This window comes from Physeter macrocephalus, chromosome 17, assembly GCF_002837175.3.
Source record: "Physeter macrocephalus isolate SW-GA chromosome 17, ASM283717v5, whole genome shotgun sequence".
NCBI lineage: Eukaryota > Metazoa > Chordata > Mammalia > Artiodactyla > Physeteridae > Physeter > Physeter macrocephalus.
The window spans coordinates 55,232,697-55,249,332 of record NC_041230.1 but is presented as its reverse complement, the minus strand read 5'-3'; the positions used below and the strand labels follow the sequence as shown (position 1 = coordinate 55,249,332).

At 53.0% G+C, this 16,636-nt stretch overlaps 1 protein-coding gene across 1 annotated transcript in view; it reads left to right on the top strand.

Moving 5' to 3' along the window:
- Nucleotides 1-11,454, top strand: part of LOC114484138 (sterile alpha motif domain-containing protein 1-like) — a 94,192-nt gene extending 82,738 nt beyond the window's left edge. The window contains exon 2 of the mRNA XM_055078928.1: nucleotides 10,277-11,454. Coding sequence (XP_054934903.1) covers nucleotides 10,277-10,459 — 183 coding nt within the window. The 3' untranslated portion in view covers nucleotides 10,460-11,454. The remainder of the gene's footprint in view (nucleotides 1-10,276) is intronic.
- Nucleotides 11,455-16,636: the final 5,182 nt, after the last annotated feature.

Genomic DNA, 16,636 nt, shown 5'->3' with positions numbered 1-16,636 from the left:
CTGGAGATCCGTTGAGGCTCACTGTGGTGCATCCTGTGCATCGAACAGTCCTGGGAGATCACCTGAGGAATTTGAGCCCTGGGTTGGGGCTCTGTGTGGGTCCCGAGGACTCTTTGGAATTCCAGTAGCGCATTTCCTGATAAGGAACTCGGGGCAGCCTGGCCTTGGACGTAATCAAGTCCGTAATCAAGTCCCTACTCGGGAAGCTGCTTGGAAAGTCACTGCGTGAGGACAGGCTCCTGCCAAGGGCTGTTTTGCAAGTGTGTGCTACGAAATATTTTCTCTTCCCCTTATTACTTAAGTAGGGCGCCTGTCATAAGCTAGTGAAAGTTATTTGGGAGCACAGATTCTGGCAGGAAGAACTTCTCTGAAACTCATTTAGAAATAGCCACAGAGGGGCTTCCCTGGTGGCGCGGTGGTTGCGCTTTCGCCTGCCGATGCAGGGGAGCCGGGTTCGCGCCCCGGTCTGGGGGGGATCCCGCATGCCGCGGAGCGGCTGGGCCCGTGGGCCATGGCCGCTGGGCCTGCGCGTCCGGAGCCTGTGCTCCGCAACGGGAGAGGCCGCAGCAGGGGGAGGCCCGCGTACCACAAAAAAAAAAAAAAAGAAATAGCCATAGAGAAGTATTAAAGGAGAGCGTTTTTCCCGGCAGCCTCACCAGGCCAACCGGTGGGTGGTCGTGCCCGAGAGCCTGTGACGGTGGCCTCGGGCTGTGGTCCTAACCGTGACCCTGGGCTGGTGTATGGAGAGGAGAGACTGTGAGATGTTTCTTTTTGGAAGTTCGATTTCGGTTTTATTTAAAACACAAACCGTGTTTATGGTGTGTGGTTTCCACTCGGTGGCTCACGACTTCGGTTCCCCCTCCCAGTGGGCCCGTGGGCAGGCGTTGGCGGTGCGAGCACAGGGTGGCTCTTGGCGGGCTGCGCTTTGAGGAGTGGATCTCCACAGGGCTGCGCGGAGTCTTGGGTCCTAGGACAGCCCCGCGAGGTTGGGAGAGGGGTGCTGGCTTGGCTTTCGTGCTCTGGAAGCGCCCCCCAGGGAAGGGTGTGGTGACCACCCTGGACTGAGGCTCAGTGGCTCAGGGCTGCTGCCATTCGCTTCCCTGTCACCCAGACCCTTCGAGCTGAGGCTGCGGTTTCTGCGGGACACTAGGAGGACAGCGTAGTGTTTTGTGACTATTAACGTCTGCATGGGAGGCTGCGGGGAGGGGCCACACCCGTGGGCACGGGGTCAGCCTGGCGGAGCGTATGCTCGGTCCTGGAGGCCATGCGCCCTTAGATATGGCAGGACGGACAGGCTCCGAGACCGGCCAGGTGGTGGGCTGAGCTGACCCGGCAGACGTTTTCCCTGTCTGTGGTCTGACGCGGAAGGAGTGAGGGCTCCGCCACTCAGTGTGGGATTGCCTCGAGGTGCTTGACCTGGGAGGGTGATGCCCTTGAGCACGTGCCGAGCAGGGATCCGCGTGGCCGGAGGGGCAGGTCCCCCTTCAGGTGCCCGTTCGCGGCCGTGTGGGGCCTTCTGGGCCAGTGCCCAGTCACAGAGGCTCAGCTGAGAGTTGCTGGGGGTTTAGTGGGGAGCGAGCAGGACCCTCGGTGGGCCTCCCCCTTCCCTGACGCCGCTCCCATCCCTCTCCAGGGACGCTGTCTGGGCCGCCCCTGGCCTCAGCTCAGCTCTCGAGGCTCCTTTCTCACGGGCTGGGGCCTGGGGCCTGGGGCCTTTGGAGTTTGCTCAGGCTGTTCCCAGTTGTTTCGCGTTTAAAACAAAAAATAAGTTTTTGGCTGCTGATGGGAGGTTGAAGGTGGGTGGGGTTTGGGGCAGAGCGGGGAAGACTTGGGCTTCACGGGGGCAGAGCTGCTCCCGGTAGTGAGCTCTGTCTTCACCCCACAGCTGACAGGCTCCCCTGCGCACACCTGCCTGGCGGTTGACAGCGGCCGTGGTCTCGGGCCGTGTTGCAGTCGCTGAGATTGCAGGGAAACTGCTGTCAACAAGAGAGCCCCTGCCTTTTCTACAAAGAGCGGATTAAAGTAAAGTGTAGGTCGCCGAACGTAATTGTACACGACGTTGCTTTCTTGTGTTGAAGGGGTGGTTTCTTAGTGCAGTCAAGTGTACAGATCTTTTCTTTATTCTAAGAGTTACGCTATTCTGTGTCTTAGAGAAAAGTTAGGGCTCCCCATGATTGAAGTAGTTTGTGCACATTGACCAAAACGCAGTGTATCAGTTTGCTGGGGCGGCCGTAACAAACCCACAGAGCGGGGGCCTCAGACCACAGAGACAGACTCCCCCACAGCCCCAGAGGCCAGAAGTCCGAGGTGCCGGCCGGGCTGGTCCCTGCTGGGGCCGAGGGAGAATCTGCCCCAGGCCTCTCTCAGCTGCTGCATTTGCTGGCGCCTCTGATGTTCTGTGGCTCGCGGAACCGTCACCCCCATCCCTGCTTCCACCTTCACGTGTGTGTGTCTGTGTCCAAATTTCCCCTTTTTATAAGGGCACCAGTCGTACTGGGTGAGGAACCACCCTGATGATCTCATCTTGACAACATCCGCAAAGACCCTGTTTCCAAATAAGGCCGCATTCTGAGGTACTTGGGGGTTACGATCCCAAAATAACCTTTTTCGGTGGGGGGGACACAATTTAGATAATAACACTTACCAGTAAATAAAGTTAAATATAAAGAATAAAATAAAAATCATGTGTAATCCTATTCCTCAAAGATAAACATACAAATTAAAAATTGTGACTATGTTACGTACTTTTCACAAAACAGGGATCAGACTGTATATAAACTTTCGCGTTCTGCACTTTAAAACCTAGCATTAACTTCTGATGACGTGAAACTTCAAAATGTGACTTTTAGAGACTACATAGTCTAGAGAGCAGTGTGTATAATGTGCCTGATGGAATTATGATTTTCACGTTTTCTGGAAAAGGGGCCTTGTCCCCTTGCACACTGTCCGCCCCCACACAGCAGGGGGTCCTGTTGAGCGGAGCCTGGGGACTGGGTGGGGCGCAGGTGAGGTGGGAGGGGCTTCAGGAGGTGGGAGACTGGGCTGGGGGTTGGCGGCCCAGCCTGATGTGGCTGCCTTTGTTACGTAAACCAGGCGCTCTGTTCCTGGGGGACTCCCGGCCCAGCAAGGTGAGCTTGTGGCAGTTCAGTCACGTTTTTTATTAAGCAGACTTTATTTTTTAGAGCAGGTTTAGGCTCACAGCAGAATCAAGCAGCAGGGTACAGAGATTTCCCGTTTACACTCCACCCCCACCCACCCAACCCGGCGGAGTGGTTGATCTATAGAAAGCAGTGAACCTGCACAGACATGGTGTCACCCAGAATCCACGGTCTGCATTCTGCTTCCCTCTCGGTGCTGTCAGTCCTGTGGGTTTGGTCGAGTGTGTGATGATGCGTCTCCGCCATCACAGCCTCACATAGACTCATCTCACTGCCCTGAAACCCTCTCCCTCCACCTGTTCACCCTTCCATCTCTTCACTGTCTCCAGTTTTGCCTTTTCCAGAATATCATGTGGTTGGGCTCGTACCGCCTTTTCAGACGGGCTCCTTTCACGTAGGAATGTGCATTTAAGGTGCCTCCGTGTCTTTTCATGGCTTGATAGCTCATTTCTCTTTTTTTTTTTAGCGCTGAATAATAGTCCATCGTCTGGATGTCCCACAGTTTATTTATCCATTCACCTACTGAAGGGCATCTTGGATCACTTTTAATTGTCTCTCTGGTCTTCTCTGATGGGAAGTAGACAGTAAACAAAGCCAGCTGCTGACCTCTGACCTCTCTGTGAATTGCCTGGAAGAGGGGGTGTTGCCGCCCGGACGCTTGTGCCGTGTTGTCCCCCAGTTCCGAGAGCCCTGGACTGTGCAGGACGTTGCTCCAGAACGATGCAGCCTTCTGTTCAGGGAACACCTGAAACACTTCGCGTGGAAACCATCCCCACAGCGGTGACACACTGCGGAGTTGGTGATGGGCGACAGGCAGAAGGATGGCCTCGGGCTGTGGTCTCCTGGGGTCCGAGGGTGTGCACCCCAGTCCAGAGGCGGTACGAGGCCCTCGCTGGGCTCCTTGGGAAGTCTGTGTGCCTGTCCAGCCAATGTGCCTTTGCCCACACCACTTAATTTTCCTTTCAGAGACAAGACCAGTAATTCTTAACCTGGGCTTAGAACACGTAGAGTGTCATGGGGTCTGTAGCTATTTCAGAATGCCGCCAAATTCTCCAAACGCAACCCACACGCTGCATTTTTGCGAGTGAGCTCTGCCCCTGGACTCAGCAGTAGGATTGACGCTCAGGGCCCTGAGCCACGTTCTGAAGCAGAGCCCCGCCCGGAGGTTCTGGTAGCCAGCGTGGGGGCTGCTTGGACCTGGACCCGGTCTGTTCACCCCTGTGCTGCAGCCTCACCGCTAGGCCTTCATTTCCCCATCTGTAAATGAGATGATTTTGGATCCTTTTCATCTTGACATTCAGAGGATAGTACTGGGTCAGGGTCTACAAAAGATTGCTGTAAAATCTGGAATAGTGCATCTTATTCTTGCCGAGCAAAAAGGACAAAGTCCCAGTCATGCCCCAGCCCGGGGCGCGTGGGCCCCTCGTGTCGGTGTCTGCGTCCCGCAGCCGGCGGGCACTCTCTGCTGGCCTCCACAAGTCTCAAGTGGAGCTGAATGGACAGACAGGCCCACCAGGCGGGCCAGGCCCGCCACCCTGCTCCAGTCTCCTCTGTGCTCCTGATGTGGAACCACGCGGCCCTGGGCGTCGGCTGCCACCAGGGAGACAGACAGAAAGCCAGTGCTTCTTTGAGAGAAACGCTCAGATTTTGTATATGTTCATGTTTTCTCTCTTCTCGTCTAGTTGACGGTGATCATGGTGGGATCCAGGGAGTGGGGCACACGGATTAAAGGGTCTTGTCGTGGGTGAGGTCTTGGCGGGGTCTGTGATGGAGTGGGGGCCTGGAGTAGCTGTCTCTCCTGCACGCCCTTGTTCCTGGGCCCTGTCATCTCAGGAACTCCTCATGTTGTAAACACAGAGGGGCCCAGAAAACTTCTGTCTGTATAGGGGTGTCTGTCAATAAAATGCTTATTTACTAATTTCATTTAAAAGTAGGAGTAATAAACCCATTGCATTTTACTCTAAATCACTGTACTTTCCAAAATGAAAAACTGTCATATGTTGCTTTGGTTAAAGTATGCCCCCCGCCCAAATGTAGCTGGAATAGGGAAGAATATCTGAATAGCTTTTTTTTTGTTTTTGTTTTTTTTTTTTTTTTTTTGGCCTCACCACGCAGCTTGCGGGACCTTAGTTTCCTGACCAGGGGTTGAACCCAGGCGCCGGCAGTGAAAGCGCCGAGTCCTAACCACTGGACGGCCAGGGAATTCAATAGCTTTTTGATATAATTTTGGAGGTTTTATTTGCTATGACACTGAAACCCAACAAATAGTCATGTGGTGATGGTCATTGGCAGCATGCGTCCTCCATTGGGTCACAGGTGTTTCTTCTCAGCTGTATTCGACCCACTGGTCTTTCTTGCACTGTAACTGGACCTTTTACCTGTGTTGGATTTTGCAGCATTGTGCATTGGCAGTTGGTCAACTGTGGTTTGCTCAGTTATTTCTGTCTTCCAGATGCTGATGTATTTTATTTTGCTACTTTTGTTTCTGTTACCACCAGTCTCATCAGAAGAGCCTTTAAGCCATCAAAAGCTATCTGCTCATGGCGTTTTCCAAAATTCTAATATTTGACCAAATGCTTGAATTTTAGCGTTGGCAATAAAACAGGTCAGGTGCTGGGACTTCCCTGGAGGTCCAGTGGTTAGGACCCTGAGCTTCCAGTGCTGAGGGCCTGGGTTCGATCCCTGGTTGGGGAACTAGGATTCCGCATGCTTCACGTCGTGGCCAAAAATCAATTAGGTCAGGTGTTTTCCTTGAAGTGACAGTCTCATTTTGTTCATTTTCTAGAAACAGTCTGCCAAATACCCTCGTTTGTATATCAGTCATTCTTCCATATAAAAATGCTTTTGCTGGAGACAGCTATTATTTGGTACACAGCAGAAATGCTTCATTTACATTTCACATTTTGTTACATAGAAAATGAAAAAGACAAGTACGGAAAGGCTTGGTATTTAATGAAATTAATAATTCATTAATTAATGGTTCATCATGGAGGTTCTTAAGCAAATTGGACCATCACCTTTGCATCATGAGTGCAAATATCACCCCAGCTAAAAAGGCAGTGTTGCTATGAAAAAAGTTGCAAAAGGGCTGCAGGAATTCCTAAGGGTCCTTGGACCACATTTTGTAAACAGCTGTACTTAGCTCTTCAGAATGTATGAGAAATCGTAGTTGAACAAATCAAGTCAGCCTATATGCTTATCGGTGTCTCAAAATTCCACAGCCTTAGGAGAATCTGATGGTGTCCATGACCTCTCCCTAGTGTGTAAGCTCACGAGTTCGTGTGCATTTTCAGAGGACTCCTGATTTGGTGGACCCTTGGTAGTAAGCACCCCTCCTGTAGTTCTCACAGAAATGTGAACATCGGCGCCCCCCGCCCCCCGCTTTAAAGTAGGTCTGTGCACGTCTTCTGGCGCATGCTCACAGACTCAGCACACACCCTCAGCTGTGTGTCGGTGCCCTAAGCTGGCTCCCTTCCTTTGATCGTCTCTTCCAGTGCAGACCAGCAGCGGAAGGCAGTGCCAAGCGGCCGGGCTTCCTGTGTGCCAGCCGCTCTTGGGGGTGCGGACGCTGCTCCCAGGACAGGTTGCTGGGCGAGGTCCAGCCACTCCTCTGGCAGCACACAGCCCTTCCCTGGGCCTCATCCAGTTTCCTTGCGTAATTCTTCCTGCTGAGACGCTGCCTCCAAACTGACGTTGCATCTCATAGTTTTAGACCCTGATTCTCTTGGATCATTTGCACCATGTAGCTTCCTCTTGGGTCACTTTGGTTTTGTCTTCTGTAGTTCAGCCTGGTCACTTGATCTAAAAATCTGTCTTTTTTTCCCAAATTTTGCAGACCTTTTAAGATGATCTGGATTGCAATGACTCGAAATATATCGGTACACATTTGCTGGTTTGGAGAACTTTTTAAAGTTATGGAGTTCTGTATACTCAACTTTTATTAGTCTTCTAAAAAATTGCTGTCTCTGAATTGACTGTGAAGGGACCTTGAGACTGACGTTCTAATAATGCTGGGGCCGATCTGCTTTAATTGGAAGTGAGGACGCTGGGCCTTTTCCCAATAACTCAGTAACCTCCTGGATGTAACTCTGCAGGCCGTTTACTATGAAACTGATGTACAACCCGGTAAGCATCTTTAATGAAGTTTTTTATCATAAAACATGACACCTGTATATGAAAGTGATCTTTTTCAGGTTTTATTGAGATGAGGAGGGGAAAATACTCTTAACTGTCTGTCAGAGATATTTTTGTATCGGGAGGGGTCTCCTGATTATTGAGAGGAGTACAGCAAGCTTGGTGGAGTCGAGGCCCTTTGTGTCCAGGGACGCGGAAGCCGGTTGGACCGTAGTCTTGAGAGCGCGCCTGCGCTGGGGACAGCCGGGCCAGGAGCGCCTCACCCCGCGTGGGCCCTGCCCAGCGCTTTCTGCCCTGGACTGGCTCCTGCTCTGTGGGCTGTGGCTTTGCTGGATCTGTGTGACCACAGCTGCGTGTCAGGACCCACTGCCACTTTTGACACACTGTGGTTGGAGCGCTTCCCTTATTTTTGGCCCTCAGAATTAAATCAGTCTGTGCCGTAACTTTCTTGGTGATTCTTCTTTGGCATAAACTTCAAACTTCTGCAAATCAGAGTGGTAGTTCTCACTGTCTTGACGTATTCCCTTTTATTTAGTAAATATTTAGCATCTGTATGTGCAAGATGCCGTGTAACAGTCGGCTGGATTTCCAGCGTGAAGAGTAATGGCCTAGCTGGACTGCTTACTGCCCATCAGCACCGGGCCAGCTGCTCCCCCTTTTAATCCGTAAAGGCCCCCTGTGGTGGGCGTTCTCACTTTGCCTGCAGAAGGAAGGTGGAGTCTCGTGTGTGCGTGGGACTCTAGCAGCCCCAGCGGGTGCTCTTCCATGAGGCTGTGACGTCACCTGTGAGCACGAGTGAACCTCAAGGCATTTGAGTCTCGCAGAAAGATGTCAGACGCACAGAGAGACCCGCTAGAAGCACCTGTGAGAAGGAGGTGTGTGGGAAGGGGGAGACTGTTTCTCTTGTGGATCGAGCTTGACCAAGGCTCTACTGAAGAGGTAGCTTTGGGTGGGCTTTGAGTAATAAGTATAATTAGAACAAATGGTCGTAGTGTTTAAAAAAGGGCTTTCGGGTGAAGGAATCAGAGTGAGTCTGGAGCTGCGAGTCCAGTGTGTCTAAAGGTTGGGGTGCAGGCGAGGTTGGGCCACCAGACCAAGGGGTGTCTGGGAAGGGGGGCGGGGAGGAAGCCCAGCGAGCCGGCGCGGACCCATCTCCGAGGCTGCTCTGGGGCTTGGGAAGTGGGGAACCAGACCCTCAACTCCGTAACTGGAGAGAGGGCAGTGTCGCTGCAGAGACGGGGGACACAGAGAGAAGGGGCTGATGGGAGGAGCTGTGTTTGGGCACGAGGGACTTGAGGTGCCGGGAGGAGGGTGACTGGGATACCCAGCAGGCAGTGAGGCCGGGGCCCCGCGGGCACGGGCGTGTGCGCTGGGAAGGGGGGGTTGCGCGGGGGGACGGGGGGTGCCCAGAGCAAACCACCCGGAGCGCCCTGCGTGATGTAGTGGTCCTCAGCGGGCACGTTTGCTTTTTATAAGATGAAAATTAAAAGAACAGCTATAAAAGTGATTTCTCCACTGTAAGCAGTAGGTTCTTGGAATGGATGATGTGTGGTTGTCTAGGTCACGTTCCTGTTTTGGGAAATAAGGTGCCTTATGTTCTAACCTGTACATTATTACGTATTTAAATCTCATAGTAAGCATAGCTCACGTGGACTTCGTGTTGCCTTTTTTGCTAGCAATTTTTGGGTTTTTAAATGATCTGAAGGACCAGTAACAATGATGTGCTTTAGACTGAAACCTCCGCAGAAGAGTCCAAGAAGTGTGGTTTAATTTCTAGATAATTGTGGTGAGGCTTAAGCAGTTTGGAACCCCCATGTACTGGTTGCTGTTTGCTTCAACTTGAAATGGGTTTGTACTCTTTATCAAGCACCTCCCTGCCTCCTGTAAAGCTCCTGTAAAGCTGACTTCCTTCAGTTTTGGGGAGTGTGAAGGGTGAGACCAGGTGAGCCAGAAAACAGCAAAACTCTTGAACACCAGCAGTCGCAGGCAGGTAGGACCAGAGGCCTGAGAGCTCTGCCCCGAAGCCTGGAGACTGCAGGTTTATTGGGATCTCCCCTGGGCTGCCGTGCCAGGTGGAGCGGGTGACCGCAGAGCAGAGCACACTCGGCCTCCAGGCCCCACGGCTCTGCTGGGGCTGTTTTAGACCTTAGGGGACGTCCCTTTTCTAATTCAGTTGGCACATTTATGTGTCACCAAGAACAGATGTTAGTTTTTGCAGAGCCGTGTAGATTAAGGTACGCTTTCACGCGTCTTCTCCGTGATGCCGGCTCGAGCAGAGTAGGCACCGGGAGGGCTGGACAGGGGTGTGGCGCGGGGTGGGGGTCCGGGATCGGGTGCCTCTGCCTGACCGGGGCTGGGGCGTCACTGCCTCTCGGGTCTTCACGGTGATACGGGAGCATTTTGTGGATTCCTTGGCTTTAAACTTTGTGCGCTGGGGACAAGGGAAGGACTCCGTGGACGGGAGGGTGCCCGGGTCACCTGGGTGAGGGCGACGGGGAGGGTCCCTGGTGGGGATTCGCCACAGGCTCACTCAAAGTGGTTTCCTTTCTTCTGCAGTGGAATTGCTTAGAATCTGTTTCCGGTGTTCCTCTTCTCTGACATGGTGTTCAGAAGAAAGCAGCCCTGGGTGGTTTTCTGCTCCAGGAGTTGGATGGTTCAGAGGCGCAGGCCCTGGGCTCCTTGGCGGCCCTGCCCACGGGGCCGCTGATGGGCCCGTTGGCGTCGTCGGGTCGGCGCTGGCGGTCTGTCCTCCCGGGACTGGCCCTGGCGCGTTGTATCACCTCGCACTCAGACTCTTCAGCCTCACTCCTTGCCCGACGCCCCCTCTGTCCCAGGGCCCTGCCCGGCACACCCCATCACGTTCAGCGGTCCTGTCACCTCAGTCTCTTCTGGTCTTCTGTGGCCTGGGCAGTTTCGAGGACCACCAGTGAGGTGTTTCTTAGAGAGTGTCCTCCATGTGGGTTTCTCTGATGTTTTCTCCTTAGACGGGGTTGTGGTTTGGGAGGCAGATGACCACAGAGGAGAAGTGCCTGCTCATCATGTCCAGTCGGGGTGCTGGCTGGCCCCGCGGCCGCCTGGGTGAGGAATGCCTGCAGTCCTGTCGGGGTGGAAGCGTCTCCAGGCTTCCATTTTCCGAAGCGTTCATTGCATCATGTGAGAACGTCTGAAGCGTTTGTTTTGCTTGATGTCATCCATGCTGTCAAGACTATTATTTTCTTAAATGAACGTTTTGTCACTGGGAAAAGGATCTGCTTTCTCCACCCACCAGAGGTAAGAGGTAAACTGTTTCAGGTCACGACTTGCAGTTTTATCTCTATTATTTGTGTCCTGAAGTTCTTTTAGAAATACTGTTCCCTGGCAGGTACCTTTTGGGATAAGTGTCAGCAGCTCTGAGCCGCCCCCCACCCCCCGTGAATTGCAGCCCTCCTTCTGGGGGGGTCCATCTAGACTAGAGACCATGGTCTCAGAAAGCCTCGCCCTGCCCGGGAGCTGTGCTGTGCTGTCACAGCCCAGAAGAGAGGCTGGTCTGCGAGCGTCCAGAGTGGCTGTGTGTGGCTGTGACCTCTTGGCCAGGCCTTCCTGGGGTGGAGGGTGGAGTGGCTGCCTGGCACGCTGCGTCTGGGGAACCGGCTGTGCGGCTGTGATGAGGCGGACAGGCTCCGTGGACCGTCCTGCTCGTCACACTGTTAACAGCGCGACGCACTGCTTTGCTATACAGCAGACGTTAACACAACGTTGTGAATCAACTACAGTTGAATAAAGTTTTAAAAAAATGTGACTTTCTGAGGCTTTCCTAGTGGTGCAGCAGTTAAGAATCCGCCTGCCAATGCAGGGGACACGGGTTCGAGTCCTGGTCTGGGAAGATCCCACATGCCGCGGAGCTGCTAAGCCTGTGCTCCACAACTACTGAGCCTGTGCTCTAGAGCCCACGAGCCACAACTACGGAGCCCACGTGCCACAACTACTGAAGCCTGCTCTCCTAGAGCCCGTGCTCCACAACAAGAGAAGCCACCACAATGAGAATCCCACGCACGGCAGCAAAGACCCAACGCGGCCAAAACTAAATAAACAAATTTATTAAAAAAAAAAAAAAAGTCCCACATTATGTTTTCCAATCAGTAAGGGCTTTACTTCAACAACTATAATCCGAGAAATAGGAGAGACACTGGCAGCCTCTTTCCTTCTTTTGCTGACAAATACGACTGTGTTCCTTAAGTTTTTAAAGACAATTGAGAGCTTAGAGTGACTTCTCTCCTTAAATAAGATTGGTTAAGTATTTTTTATAATTTTTTTTATTATCTGTTTTATACATATGAGTGTCTCTATGTCAATCCCAATCTCCCAAGGATTGGTTAAGTATTAAAATTTACCTTCCATGGTTTGTCGATGCAGGTTTGGGGCCCAGGCGGTAGCTCGGGGGATACGACAGCTGCCTATTAAGTGGACCGGTGTCCCCGTGCGTGATGGCCTGGAGGAGGGCTTCCTGTGACACGGATGGACAGCGCCGCTGCCGCAGGGGTTGGTCTTCTTTCCAGGCTGTGGTTGGTAGGCTGTACCTAAAGCGAATGTAATTCCTGAGGAGTGAAGACCCGGTCCTTTGCTTTTGTTTTCTTGTCGGGACTGGTCGCTCCGCCTCCTTTCTCGCCACGGAGGGTGGCCCTCGGCCAGCCCAGGACACGCGGGCCCTTCCGAGCTTCCCTGCTGTTGTGGGGGGCTTCTCCGTCTCCGGGCCGGCGGGGAGGGCTCTGCTGGGCTCCGAAGGCCGAGACCTTGCAGTGCGAGTGCCACCTGCGTTGCCATAGCTGCCGTGGTCGCTGGGAAAGTTCTTGGTCCTTGTGTCTGTAATGGTGCCGTCTACTCAGGCGTTCCGAGTCTCGGCCATGGAGAATTGGAATTTCTTAGAATCTTCTCTCGGAACCTGTTTTCAAAAAAGCTACAGCAGAAGAATGATGGGTTTTGTTTATAAGGTGTTAGCTTCAGGGCTGCCTACAAAGCATTTAGTTGGTGTTTTCTCAACTCAGTGGTCTTATTAAAAAATAATGAAGAGATAAAAGTTTATAGACGGCATAAAACATCTGTTTTGTTTATTGCTTAATAGCTGGGAGTTAACTGCATTTCTGCAGGCAGAATTGGGGGTGGCTTTGGGTGCTGTCGCTTTTCCTTACTTGGTTCATCTCTTGCTGGAAACCAGCCCGACTTCCTAGGAAGGGGGGTCCTCACCATGGGGAGGGCTCCGGCCACTGTGATTCCCACGCCACACGCTTTCCTGGTGCTGGAGGACGTGAACACGGGACTCTTTGCTCGTTTTGTGAAGACTGATGAGCAGACGAGTCCCGAGTTGCCTTTTTATGGCCTGGAAGCTCTCTTCTATCTTACAGCCTCTGCCGTGAAAAGCCCCCTCTTGCTGTGCACTCATGTATATTTGCTCACATGTGTGCTCACACACAGGCACTCACATATATGCCAACAAACTCCTCACTGACCTTCCCCGATTCTGCCACCACAGGGCTGTCGTTAGGGTTGAATTCTGTTGATATTAAATGTGGGTTACTGTAACCAAAGGCCACCTGATTGAGGTAAAAGGAAGGAAAAAAATCATTCTGTCCCTTTCTAATTTTTTAAAATTTTTATGTTTTATTTCCCCCCCAGTGTGATTGAGACATAATTGGTGTTGGGGTGTGTGTGTGTGTGTGTGTGTGTGTGTGTGTAGATAGATGTTGTGTTCTGGATCTCAGCTCGATTTCGATACAGAGCCGAGCCTCACAGCTTAGTCTCACTGGCTCAGGACAACTTCAGAGCAGGTGGCCTCCTGCACATGAGTGGAGGATGTTGCAGGCAGGACTCGCCTGCTTCCTGAGGTGTGCTTGGCCTTCTGTCCTGTGTGAACCGGCAGCCCTGCACCCTGCAAGGCTCTGATTCCAGGTCCTGCGGTTTTATAAATTATTGTGGGACCGTGCACAGCAGGTTTGGGGAATCAATCGTGGGTTTCTATGTTAAGTTAGGGAAGGTTTGCTCGTGGGTAACACTTGTAATCTTAAACGGAGGCGGGCGAGTATTGATTCAGTGTTTGGCTGGAGACCCGATGGTGGGGACTTGTCTTCAGTTTTCTTTTGTCTTTAGTTTCTTTTAAACTTTCTTTTAGTTTTTCTTTCTTTTAGTGTATCAGTGTTATCTAAATTTTTGCAAGAAAAACATGCTGCTCACATTACGGTGGTTTAAAAACAGACAGACCCTGCCTCACCCCTCTTCCCGTCCCCAGCCGCTGAGCCCAGGGCCTGGACTGTGTGCGGGGGTGGGGGTCAGAGTCGTGCCGGAGTTAGTGTGTCCATCGGATGTGTTTTAGTAACTTCTATTAACTGTTTTAAAATAACTGACAGTGGTATGAAAGTTGAAAATCCGGACAAGAAACAGTTATTTAACAGGGCATAGTTGAATAGACACATGGCCTTGTGTGTGTGTGTGTGTGTGTGTGTGTGTGTGTGTTTAAAAATAAATTTATTTTTTTAATTTTTGGCTGTGTTGGGTCTTTGTTGCTGCGTGCGGACTTTTGCTAGTTGCGGTGAGCGGGGGCTACTTTTCGTTGTGGAGCGCGGACTTCTCCTTGCGGTGGCTTCTCTTGTGCGGAGCACGGGCTCTAGGCGCACGGGCTTCAGTAGCTGTGGCTCGTGGGCTCAGTAGTTGTGGCTCATGGGCTCCAGAGGGCAGGCTCAGTAGTTGTGGCGCATGAGCTTAGTTGCTCCGCGGCATGTGGGATCTTCCCGGACCAGGGCTAGAACCCGTGTCCCCTGCATTGGCAGGCAGATTCTTAACCACTGTGGCACCAGGGAAGCCCTGGACTTGTGTTTTAAAGACTGCACTTTTTATTTCTTTATTAGGCTGTAAGGCAGGGACAAACTGTTGCTCTCTAGCCTTTGAGAGCCCTGGTGTGCAGAGGCTGAAGGAACAGATTGCTTTCAGCTTTGCCTGGGCCTCCCCTGCACTGGGCACTGTCTGAAGCATTTGGGCCAGCTTGCTGGGTTCCAGGGGCCGGAGGAGGTGGGTCAGAGCAGGGGGCCGCTGCCTTCCTGGCCCTCCACAGTACTGCTGCGCGGCACTTGGACTTGCAAGGTCTCGAGTTGTCTGGGCGAAGAGAACAGACATGGCGTGAGCACCGCTGGGAGGCCACGGCCCAGAGAGCTTGTGTGGCCGCAGTGTGGTCACCAAGTGAATGACCCAGGCCAGCCGACAGTGTGCCCTGAGCCCAGTCTTCTCCCCCCGCCCTGTCGCATCCTGTCGAGGGCAGCGGATCTGGGTTCATGTGCGGTTTCCCCTTTGCCCGAAAGGCTTCTTCTGGACACATCCTGAGGCTGCTTCAGATGGAACCAGCTGCCAATGCAGAGGAGCTGTGGAGATTAGACGGACAGGACCGAGGGCGGAGGGGCTGTGAGTGGGCGTCCGCCATCTCTTGGAAGCCGGGGCTCTGTGCTGACTGTCCCCCGTGGGCCTCGGCGCAGGATTAAGTCCATCCTTTTCTTAGAGTTGGAAGTGGGTCACCCCGTGGAGTCCTCTCAGCTGGTTTATAGACAGAACGCTTGTCACATGTGGCTTTTTGTTGATGGCTTAGGGTTGGGGGTCGTGCGGTGCGAGAGACGCTGCCCCTTCAGGCTGCACACCCAGGCGTGTTGGCAGTTTCTTGGCGGGTTTCTTCCTGCAGTCCCTGCTTTTTAGGTTGGTGACTTGCCCTCTGTTCGGGGCTGGGCCCTGGGACCCGTCGGTGCCGGGCCTGGTGCGTCTGTGCCGAGCTCTCCTCTGGAGCCCGCGCAGGGGAGCTGTGGGCATTTGTCACTAGGAGGACGTTTGGGGCCAGAACCTCACAGCCTCTCTCCTCCTTTAGATACCAGGCGTCGTGCTGGTCACTTGGCGTGGAGACTGGCGGGCGTGTTTCCCGGGTTCTGTGCTCCTCCCTGGAAGGCACGCTGGGCGGCACGTGCAGCGTCGGTTCAGTGCCCCGTTTACAGCTGTGGTCATCTTCTCTAGATTGCCTGCTAGTGAGCCCGTGTGCACCGGGTCGTTGCCTTTCAGCAAAGACGGCTTTGGCTTCCAGCACACACGCTGACTCTCCACCACCCAGAGCGCCTCCCTCCGGGGCCCCCGAGGACGCAGGTGTGACCATGAGGGCCCTGGAGTAGCCCGTGGCCCGGCCCTGGAGGTCGTGGCACTCGAGCAACCTGGGCGCAGAGGAGCTAAAACCGCATTGGCGTTCTGCACCTGGGGTGCCAGAAATAACATCTCTTCATAGCGAATTTCTTGGTAGAAAGGAGGAGTTTTTTATACACCCCTTTATATTTGGACTTGAGTAGTTTGGAGATGCAGAAATAGTGTTTGGTGAATAAAGATGAAGGTGTATGTTTTTGAGCAATGAGGAAACTGAAATGGCAAGTGTCTATAGCAGGTGATTTCTTTCTAAATTTTTTGTTTTTCTGTATTTTCAAAAATTTTTGATGAATACTTCTTGGGCAGTTATTGAAAACAATTACAATGTGAGTGGAACAAACAAATGACACCTCGTTTGCCCTCCACCTTGGTTCCCGCTTCCTTAAGCGTGAGTGCGCACACCGCACGCACACCCGGGCCAGCAGTGATGGAGCAGCCTGCCCTGCTCGGAGGCCGAGCGTCTGGAGCGCTTGGTCAGCGCGTCCAGGCTGTGCCTGTCCGGTCTGGCGGCCTCCTAACCCCACGTTCAGTTTTCAAGTCATATCGAGAGCCCCGTTCACTGTTGACGTTTCATCTGTTTGTTTTTTTCATTTCACTTAGAAACTGGTAGTCCTCCTATGTGCCCCGCCGGCTGCAGGCGCTCCTTGAACTGCCTCATGGCTCGTGTGGGGCAGGTGTGGGAGCTGCCCCACCTTCCTGTAACCAGTCAGAAAGGCTTTCCAGACGCGTCCTGCCTTTGCACGTTTGGGGGCCAGCTGTTCTAAGGACACTGGTGGGCACGGATGAGGCCACGCGTTGAGTCTCTCTCTGTGTGTCGGTCATTGTCAGGGAGCGCCAGGGTTCTCGGTGATGCTGTTCAGTGAGTACCGCCACCCCACCCGGCTCTGGGCTTGGTTGTGGCTACACGGGTGCCTTCACACTCCTGGCTGCCATCCACACCCTTCATGATGATCTGGTTCTGAACAGACTTTCAACTTTACACAATCCTTCCCCACCCACTACCCCTCCCAAAAAGCATGCACAAAAGGAAAAAAACCAAGACAGTGCCTGAGATTGCCTCCTCCGTCTTCCTGTGTCTCCCGACTGAATCTCCTCTCCTGTGTTCTGCTTGTCCACGTTGGGCTTGTCGCACACGTGATTCCTAACCACAG